We start from the raw sequence: 10,704 nt of genomic DNA, 5'->3' as shown, positions 1-10,704 counted from the left end.
GGTCAGAAGCCTTGTTTGCTTAGTTCCTAGTTCTCATTTTTGAATGGGTCCAGCAGAGGTTCCAGATTTTTCTAGTTTTGTCTCAATTACTCATTGTCAAACCACTGTTTTGGATTTCATGTTCAGGAAATAAGGATAGGTGAAGCTGGTGAATGGCCAAGTCCAAGCAAAAGGACTGAATCCTTAAAATGGTATGAAGGTTGTGGGCCATTTTTGTAAGGTAAATGATATGCTGTGGCCAAGATGGCTAAATTCAGTAAATGAACTATAAAATAGACGATCTGTGTTTGCAGTCCCTTTCCAACAATACAAAGCTGGCCGAATGTCAAGCTGTTGAAGAAGCCTTCAAGATATTTAATTATAGATTCAGTTTCAACGTTGGCTGACTTTCGAAATTCCAAATCTGTGGCAAGAGAAACCCTGGTTTTGCCTTCCCTGGTGATTTCGTTATATAGGGCCTAGGAATAAAGAAGATAAAGCAAGTCTAACAGTTCCCTCCTAAGGGTGTAATTTCAGGTCAGGAGAGGATTTCATTGCTACCCTTAGCTCTCCTTTCCTCACTGTACACTGCACTTCGCAGACAGTAGAGAGCAAAGCCTAAAAAGGGGCAAATACCTTTGCCCCAAGGCCATGCTGTACCTGTTTACGGGAGTGGAGGCAGTGACGTTGTTCACCAATATAAGGTGGGATCGCTGCAGCTAGAAGAGAGTAACAGCAGGGGTTGTGAGGTCTGTTAGACCTGGGGTTATTAGACCTGGGTTTAAATCCCTGCTTCCTATTTACTAGGGTGTGACCTCGGGCATAGTATTAACACTCGAAATCTAATTCCCGAGCAATAAAAGAGGGGATGATAATGTTAGTGCTGCGAGAATTAAATAAGATAATGTGAAAAGCAACTAGGACAGTGCCTGGCCCAGAGAAAGAGTTCACTAAATGGCAGCTGTTAACGAAAAGTGAATAATGTTTAACCTGGAGACTTTAATATTTAATACATACTCAGCAAGCCAGTTATTACCTTGTCTTTTGTTTTTGTTTCTTTCTGTGACATCTTCTTCTCTTATTAAAACTGACAGACTGATTTTCTGCCAGGTGTACCTACCTCTGTTGCCTTGTTAAGGCCAGAAGATTTTCCAGACAAGCTGCAATTTCACCCTTTTATGAGTGTAAAGGAAATGGGGCCACCTGTGAGTTGGACCGAGCAAAGATCAATGAAACAAAATAAAGAGTTGTGGCTTTCAGAGGGAAAGACAATAAAATGAGAAAGGGCTGGGACAATGGGATGTGGTGTTGAGATTTTGGCAACAGGAAGGAGGGCAGAAAACCTCCAAATACATTGTGGTTTATTAAAACACAGACTCCCAAGTGCTACAGTGCGGGGCAATCCCATCCTGCCAGGCAGAAGTGTCCTCAGCAGCTAGGGAGAGAGGAAGTAGGGCCTAATGACTGCTATAGGAGACAGAGAGTCTGCAGTCCTGGTTTCATCAGCACTGCTCACTGGGTGACCTGAAGTGACTGATCCATCTCCGTATCTTGGTACAATTTCTCCAAAGTTCACATACTCTCCTGCTAATTAAAGTGGTCTGATGGAGACAAATTTGTTAAAAAGAAATTTAGAGCAGGGTTCATAAACCATAGCTCCTCCAGACAAACCTGCTGGTGGGTTTTAGGATGTAGTTTTAAAAATCAAATTTTAATGTGCACTTTCTAGTTTATATAGTATCTACTGTCTTGGGTTTTCACATTTTGCCTCTGAGTATACGACTTGTTTACAAGGCGACTTCTGGTCCTTATATTACAAACTGGACTGGAATTGCTTCATTGACAACATAATTCTATTTCTTCATCAATTATGTCAAATGTGCATTTCTAAGGTTCCACAAAGATGATTTTGCTGGCCTGTGATTTGAACTACGAAGTTTTTTTTCTAGAAAATATGCTAAAAATTAAAAATTGACCTCCCCACTGGTTAATCCAAATTGCAAAGCTTTCTTATTTGAAAAATATCATTCAGGACCAAGTATTCTTTAGGTTATAATCTACTGTGCTCAGAAAATTTAACTTAGTCAGGGACTGTTTTATTTTGAGAAGAAGACATATCAACATAGCTCTACATAATGATGACTTTCGGTCTGTCCTTCTGCCATTTCCCAGAGACCTCTTAAGCCACTCCAGTCAGGAGTAAATGAGACTCCCATACCTAAGAACCAGACACCATCATCTCTAGCATTATTACAGTTGAAAATGCAGACCATGAATATTTACACCTAGCAGGGTCCTTTGTGCCCAACTCTGAGAGACAAATGGTATTTCCAGTAATAGTTTATTGATTTCCAAATGCACAGGGGCGCTGAATCCAAACATCCTGGGATAGCAGTAAATCTCTCTTACAAAATAATTTACAGTATGAAAATGATATACTGAAACATTAACTCAAACACATAGTTCCCTTGAAAGATTGAGTGTTCCCTTGTTTAATGGAAAGGGTAGAAGGGGAAGATGACTAAGGAGGAAATGTGTGCACAGAAAATCAGGCAGAGAGCAATGGGTTCATTGGTTCTTCCCACCCATGCATTGTGGCCTGTCACTGTAGAAAGATTCGTCAGGTTTAACTCCCATTAAGTACAAATATATTGTCCCCTCAAGGCCATATTAAGCCCAGCATGGGCTCTGTGGCACCTTTTTTTTTTTTTGCACCAGTTTACTCACAACTGTCTTTAATTTATTTTGATTCTCCTGCTGTGACACTTGTTCTGCTGTTTCTGGTGTGTTCTCAGTTCCAAATGCTACTGTTTTACCTTGCAGGCCTCTGAGAGGGCAGGAACTGCCTGGGCCTTATGGCACTTAAGAATGAGCTGGGGTGGGGGCTTCAGAAACACTGCTGGGGAAAGGCAAAATTAATGAGATCTGAAGTCTCCCCTGTGGGCCTTCCTTTTCTCTTAGGGCTGGGCTGAATCCATCCATAATGAGATTTGTTTTTTTAAAAAAAATTTCCAGATGTGCTAGGCAACACTGCTATTGATTTTACCAAAAAGCATGGGTTGAACGACCATATGTGAATGTGAAATTTCAGGTACTGGCAGAAGAATATTTTCTAGGTTGGGGAGAGGACTCCTAGGCCCTGCCACTACAATAAGTTATGAATTCTGCAGCTGCGCAATCAGGCTTGACTAGAGTGGTCAGACTCTCAGGTGATCAAAATGGCTGGGTAACCAAATTTCCCATATCAAGACAATTTAGTAGGGCTGAAGTAAAATTTCCTTCAGGGCTGTCACCTCGGTGCAATGCTTTAGTAGCTGACAACATTTGCCAAGGAGTTGCTCTTCTTGTTAGCATCTTGTAAATAAGCACCTAAGTTCCAATTATCTGGTAACACTTATAATCAGGGCTGGCAGAAACTTCTGCTGTGGTATGCAAGACAATGAGGGGGCTGCTCTGAATTTCCCTTAGTTCTTAAATTGTGTGTGTGTGTCTGTGCATGTTTATACACACATACATATCACTCGTGTGTGTACGCATACACATATACATATCAGGTATCAGCTAGAAAGTCTAGCTCCACTGGACTTTGAATGACCATATCCTCACAGAGCACAGAACGGGCTAGGTTTACTAAAATATGAAGGTTTCCTTTTCTGCAGCAGTACAGCAGAAAATAAAGTGAGAGCAGAAACCCTTCACTCTTACTATTTCTGAGAAGTTCTATACTCTTAAAGGCCTAGAAACTATTTATGGGAGACTACAACTCCTGGGGACAAGCTTAAGTTAGCAATGTGTACTTAATGCATCTGCTAAAGTGGAAGAATAAAGCTACATCTATGCCATTTCTGAGCCCAAGCTACAGAAACGAAATGTAATTTTAAAAAAGAATTCATAAAGTGGGATGGTCAGACTATAGCAGGGGAACCTGAAGTCTTTTCTCTCTCTGTACTTTAACTATAGCATGGGTCACAGAGTTAAGGAGAGCTGGGTTCAAAATCCGGCTCCAACGTTTCCTAGCTGTGTAACTCAATGGAAGTGACTCTTCCACTCCAAATCTGTTTTATTATCTGAGAATGGGGGCGTACGACAGGGCCTGGCTCATAGTTAGTCCTCAATACAGGTCATTTCCCTTCCTGGCTGGCAGAGCTGAGACTCCAAGTACTTTTTGGAACTGCCCTAGATTTAAAGACAAAAAATCAAAGGACAAACCCCCTCTCAGTCTCCAGACACCCAATATTTGGAAGGCAGCCAGAGATTGGGGATAGGACCCAGTTCATTCTGAAGACATTCACTACTTGCCTCCCTTGATGACTTGTCCCTAGGGATTTCTGCAAAACTTGCAGCCTGAATCCAGTCAGGACACAATTTTGAGCAGTCTAACTTTTACTGACCTGGCAGGAGGGAAGCCTCATACTGCTGGGGCTTAAGGCTGAGCAGCATGTTCCAGCTTTGGGGGAAGCTGGTGCCACCGCAGGAAGCATCCTAGTTCTTACATCGATAAATAGTGCCAGCAGGAACTTAGGAGCCTGGGCAGAAGCTGCTGTACTGTTTAATGCTTCCCTGGTTAAAGTTTTATCAGGTGCTGAAGACAGCAGGAGCCCAAAAAGCAAACCTGAAATCTTTTCTAAGTAAAAGGAAAAGTGCTTTCCTTGAGGCTTACGGAGATATGATAATTTATTACGGCAGGCTGGCATGTATTTTTATATTTCCATTAATATCCACGGCATAAATACTTGGGTTTCCCAAATACTGATTTAAAGTGATACTATATGATTGGGTATGGCGAGGCCAATGATCTGCCCACTGATAAGGCTACTATTTAGAGATTTAAAAATAATTATTTGGGAAAGATAACACAAGCTTCCAAATCCTATAGACTTCTTAATCTTCTGATTTTTAAATAGAGGCCATTGTCTTTCTTTAAGGGTAGTTTTGTTGGATATGGCTGGGGGTTGTAATTAGTGGTATGCCAAATTCTCCAGCTTTTGTGGGCAGATAGATAAAACACTGAAATTGCCTAAGCCATTTGTAAGCCACCAGTTTGAGAGAAAAATACTTTTTTTTTTAACAACCCAAATTCCTCTCAAATTGATAAATAAGTCCTGACATATTTAGTGAGCTAGGATAATCCTAACCCAGAAGTATATATGCCTGGTTGCTTCCTGGCATCAAAGGAACAATCATTTCATAGCATGCACAGGTTTGAACATAATATAAATAGGATTTCTACCTCAAAACCATCTTGTACACACACAAATCAGCTGGCCCTAAAGCTCTGTGATAGGTACCCAGGTCACAGGCAGGCAGGCAGGTAGGAAGAGAGAGATTTCCCCCAGTCCAGGCTCCTTTGATTCTAACTCAGAGACACTAGAAGTCTAGACCCCAAGTCAGCAGCAACCCCAAGGCTGTTTGGATGCAGTTAATTGTACTTCTCAGAAATGAATACCAAAATACCACTAAAGGCAGTGGAGAGGAAGCACGTACCCCAACTTGTAAATAAAAATTACCTGCGAAGTCTCCCATTTTATATTAACTAGGTTTATGAGTACGAACATTCTATTTCATCACATAACTGTGTTTGTTTTATTTAAAAATAAGGTCATCTCCTGACTCCAAACATTTCTTAAGTAAAATTGATGTTTTGGAAGATGCAGATTATTTAGCTTGCAGTTTTGTATTCTCTAGGACATCACTGCTCATTTGAGCATGAAAAACTTGGTTGTAAGGGAACGTGATTTGGAAGTGAAAAGCTAGAAGTCCAACCACGATTGTGTCTCTGCTCATGTTACTAAAGAGGAGAAAGCAGGACAGGGAGATGATCTGCAGATTTGTTAGTGGGGAGTGCCAAGGGAAGAAGGGTTCCAGCTGAAGTAAAAAGAGGGTGTAGATGGAGCTCAGAGATCGATTCACACACCACGGAGTGATAAGAATTCTCCCCACACTGCATTTAAGCCAAGTTAGGCTAGGCAGGTGGGGGGGAGGGGGGACAGTAGAAACCTACACTGAAATTCCCATTTGGTAATACACATTCCACCTTTCATGTGACAAGGTCCATAAAACCTGCAGAAGTCACCCAAATAATTCAGGTTCCATCAGATCCTTTAGTGACTATTTTGGAAACTCGGGCAATCTGAGTTCAGAAATAACGATTTCAACTTTTAATCAGATATCTTTGGTCCTCCTTTTTTTTTTTAAGGTCATTTCCTTTCTACCTCTTCAATCATTTTTTTCATTTTCACAGCACTGAATTATGAATCTGAAGTCCTGGATAACCTCATGTACTAAAAATATCTCTATATATTTCTAAATTTTAACTCTTTCTCCAACCCTGTTTTCGAGCCATCCATCTTATTTCATGAAAACACATATTCACAAATGTATAACTGGGCTTTTAGAGACGATTTACGTGGGTTCAGTTGTACTTCGCCCTCATTTATTTCATGCTTCAATATAAATAGAGTGGGGTTTTATTAGCAGGTATGGGGGAAAAAAAAAAATCTGACTGCCCTTCAAGATTATTCCAGATCCTTCCTAATGAAAAGATAGTATTTGTGTATACAATACTATAGGGGCTGACTTTCCTGAGTAAGTTCAAAGCAGCCACTGAGGGATTACCCGAAGGACCTTTCTGAATTGCTCCTGGTTGATTGATCACGGGGGCACTTTTCCTTGACCTATCACACAGTCAGTAAGCATAAAACTGGTCATCTGTTGAAGAGATACGTGCCTGCTGTGTGGGTCTGGGGTTGTATCTGGTGGAAGAACATTTGTCGCTGGGCAGCTTTCACAGAAATCAGAAGCCGTTATATATACGCTGTCACATACACACAAGGGGAAGGAATGATTTTCCACTGGGGATGGCAAGCCTTCATGTGTCCTCTTCTTCACCGGCACCACTACAAAGGAAAGGAGAACCAGGTGAGTTCAGACAACATAAGAAGGGAGGCAGCCTAGTCTACTGGTTGAAGGCACAGGCTGTTGTCAGACATCCCTGGATTCCAGTCCTGACCCTACCACCCACTGGTGGGCACTGTGGCCGTGGTCAAGTCACTTAGCGTCTCTAAGTTCTGATTTATTTGACTACAGGGATAATGATGGTAATAAAACCTACTTTCTTGGGTTATTGGAAGACTAAGTAAGATAATACATGTAAGATGCACAATGCTAGGTACACACAATAAGGAGTAGGTAAGGTAGTATTTTTTTAAAACTTACTTGACAAAATAAGTTGCTGGTAAAAATAAGCAGTTTGACTTCCCCTAAGTCTTAAGCCATCTATTGTTAGGAGAGAAAAACAAAAAGAAGCTATCATTCTGTACTCCCAATGGCAATTCTCACTTGGAATAAAGCCAAGGTTTCAATTCATGCCACAGGGACAGTCACTGGGTTCAAATGTCACTTCTTCAGAGAAGGTACTCTAAGTAGAAATTCCTGATTATTCTCTATCTCCGCCTTATTTATGTCTTTACCCTGATCACATCTTATAAATTGTTTGCTATTTACTCTCCCCTCTATTTGATTAACTACTATTTTATTTTATTAACTGTCTATTTTATTAATTACTATTTTATTTTATTAACTGTCTATTTTATTAACTACTGTTTATTTAGCACTAGTATTGTGTTAGGTACATAGAAGTTTTCAAGAAATAGTTTTTAAAAAGGGAGTGAGAAATAAAAATGACAGGAAGAGAAGAGGGAGGGAGTTGAAAGGCATAGTCAGTCATTACTGCCCTGACCAGAGGATCCTAGATGTCAGTGATATTCCAGTGGCCGAAATAACGAGTCGAGCGTCCCAGAGGCGGGCTCGGAGCTCAGATGCTCAAGGTTACAGCCTCCCTGGCTTGGTACTGGGAAAGAACACTGTTGATAAAGGGACGGGGGTGAGAAGGCAGGGCTACAAAAAGAAAGGGGGCAGGAGCAAGCATACAAGAAATGGAAAAGTAGCAAACTTGCCCAGTTTCTACAACTCCACTTCCAGAGGCCACAGTCCTTAAAATCATAACAAGAGCCAATCTGAGCAAGTGGTTACTGTGTGCCAGGGGCACTAAGCTGAGCACTCCTTACCCATTCTAATATTCTTCATAACAACTCCAGAATGTAGGGACTATTATTTTTATTATCCCCATTTTCCATATGAAGAAAGTGAAGCTATGTGACTGAGATGTAAAATCTTCAAGTCACATAGTAAGGTTCGTGTCCTTAAAACTTAAGGATTAGTTTTGGCTGGATCAAGTCTGAAGTAGTCGACCTGGGGTGCTTGGAAGGCAGGTAAAATCTCCTTCCTCCAGAAGAGACAGGAACTAAGAAAGAGGAAACCCTTGGAGTGTACCAGCTCCCACCTATGACCTAGAAATTTTTTTCCTCACAAGTATCTATGTCTGTATAAAAGCTGTGCTCTTTTACATCCATTTGGGAAAGACTTTAAGGGAAAATATCCTAGGCAACTACGTTGCAGTACTTCTGCTACGGGTGAAAATATTTCAAGACACAGAGCCTGACATCAAGATAAGTGTACTCTAAGGAGCCAAAAAACCAACTCGGCAACCATCACTATCCAAAACTCTGTCGTTTACGTTCCGTTTTCCTGCCTGTTGTCCAATGAAAGGAGCATGATAGGAAGGGCTGGACAGTGGACCGTCGTCATTAAGCAACAGTGCCTGGTGGCATCTGTCCCAAAGGGAACAAAGGATCTTTTATGAAAGTTTCTCATCAGAATCAAGGCACAGATGGAACTGGCGTCATATTCTCCCCCTTGGTATTATATCCAAAGCAAGCTCTTATTGTTCTCTTGTCAATTTTCCTTCAAATTCAAGAGATCTAACATGGTGACTGTGCCCTTTCCTTAAGCTACAGGTCACTTTCAGCATTCCTGAGATGCATAGTTTAAAGGGTTCATGAGCCTACTGGAATTGTATACAAAATTTTGTCTGGGTGTTCCTTTGTCTGAGGCCATAATTTTCATCATATTCACAAAGAGGTCAACACCCCTTCCCCAACTGAGTATAATAAAATTATAAGTAAATTAAGTTCTTTTTGAGTTGCCAGGTTCATTACTATAAGACTTGTAGAGTTGTCTTGGGGAAAAGGTCATAAGCTACGACTGATAAAATCTTTTCTCATTACCCTAAAAGAGAGCCATTCATGGGCCTGAATGATATAGTTCATCTCACAGTTTAAAAACCTGAGAATCTGGGATTCTGGAATATCACTGATTGATTCTTTCATCTGTTAAGTATTTACTGACTGCCAACTGAGCGTTAGGCATGTTGCTAGGCATGAGTAAGATGGACACAGTAGCTGCGCTTCTGGACTTAAGGCCTAGTAAGTTAGACACAGACAGAGACAGAGACATCCTACTTTGATCTACCTCCTTCTTGTCCTGAATTAATACCTACATCCACCTAACTTTCTTCCAGTGTTCCTAGCTTTGGCATCTAAAACATTACATTCCGGAGCAAGTATGTTCCTCTCCCCAAATGCCCTTCAAACATCTGGAGAGCAATAGTATCTTTCTTTACTTGCTTGGGGATTTTTTTTTTTTTTTACAACTCCAGATATAATGGAATATGGTATTAAATAGAAAGAAAGGCTGAGTTCTGTGGTTCTGACCCTTCTACTTGAACAGATCTCTATAAAAGTCAGCCCCTGCCAAACACTCGAGAGGTCAAATACTGAGAGATGCCTAGGTTAACTGGTCTCAGTCACAGACTGATCTAGTTTGAGAGTGCTGTTGTATCTCAAAGCAGTGATTTTAAAACTGGGGTAACATATATCCTTCTGGTACATAATGACTTTCTAGAGGGTATCTGGGAATGGGTAATTTTAAGGAAATAAATGTCTAGATTCTTAACTTTCATCTACACTCCTTCTTAAAATTAACCTTTCCAAGAAGGTGTCTGTGACCTATAGGTTCTCTCTTTAGTCACTCCCACTTTTATAATCAGCGTACTCCAACTTCAGAAAAAGAAATGCATACCTCTCACCCTCTTGAATCTTACCATTTTAGTGCCTTGGGACAATTTTAGAGCTTGCTTCTAAGAGGAGTCCTTTGAGAGCAGGGCAAGGAATTGTAAAGGAGGTAATCCCTTCTTTCATCTAGGTGATAAACTCTTGGCAAGGCTGTATGTCATCTGTCTATCTGTAGACTAAGAATTCACATTCAGAAGTGAGATGGTTGTCATGAGGTGTGTACTAATATGTTTATTTGAACTGAAAAACAAATCAGGCTTGGATTTGACAGAAAGCAAGACTAATTTGGCTGAATGGTTTGACCATAAACACTGTCTTCGTCTTAGTCAATTAGATTATATAGTGAATCTTGTCTGTAAATTTAATAATCTAAATCTTCAGTACCAAAGTTTCGGCAAAAACATATATAAAGCTCATACTATATATAATCTGTCAGAAATCACATCCTTTTCCCATCCTCTAAACTTGATATATAATTTCAGGATTTAACTTAAAAATGGGCAAGGAGGCACAGAATTTTTAAAAATATATTTTAAGAGTATAAGAATAAAAAGTTTAGTTAAAGGAACTGAGAGTTCCTAAATCCTGACTGGGAGGGTGGTCAGGCATTTAACACTGCCCTGGCTGGGGAGAGGGGTCAGAGTGACACAATGAAACTAAGGAGGCCTAGCCAGAAGAATGCGGTGTCCCCTCTGCCAGTTGGCACACTGTCTGATGAAGAATCTCTTTAGTTTTGATTGGGTGCCTGTGAAGA

The 10,704-nt window shown here is 40.6% G+C and overlaps 1 protein-coding gene across 2 annotated transcripts in view; it reads right to left on the bottom strand.

Annotated features, from left to right (window-relative positions):
- Positions 1-2,303: 2,303 nt before the first annotated feature.
- TRIM44 (tripartite motif containing 44) overlaps positions 2,304-10,704 on the bottom strand; it is a 96,573-nt gene continuing 88,172 nt past the window's right edge. For both annotated transcript variants that reach the window (XM_039867077.1, XM_039867084.1), the window contains one exon: positions 2,304-6,875. Coding sequence is in view for 1 of the 2 variants with exons in the window: in XM_039867084.1 (XP_039723018.1) it covers positions 6,848-6,875 (28 nt within the window). In the remaining variant the exon portion in view is untranslated. The remainder of the gene's footprint in view (positions 6,876-10,704) is intronic.

Source organism: Pteropus medius, unplaced genomic scaffold (assembly GCF_902729225.1).
Source record: "Pteropus medius unplaced genomic scaffold, Ma_sr-lr_union100, whole genome shotgun sequence".
Taxonomy (NCBI): domain Eukaryota; kingdom Metazoa; phylum Chordata; class Mammalia; order Chiroptera; family Pteropodidae; genus Pteropus; species Pteropus medius.
Note: the sequence above shows the minus strand (reverse complement) of the source record. Positions and strands in the feature narration are given on the sequence as shown.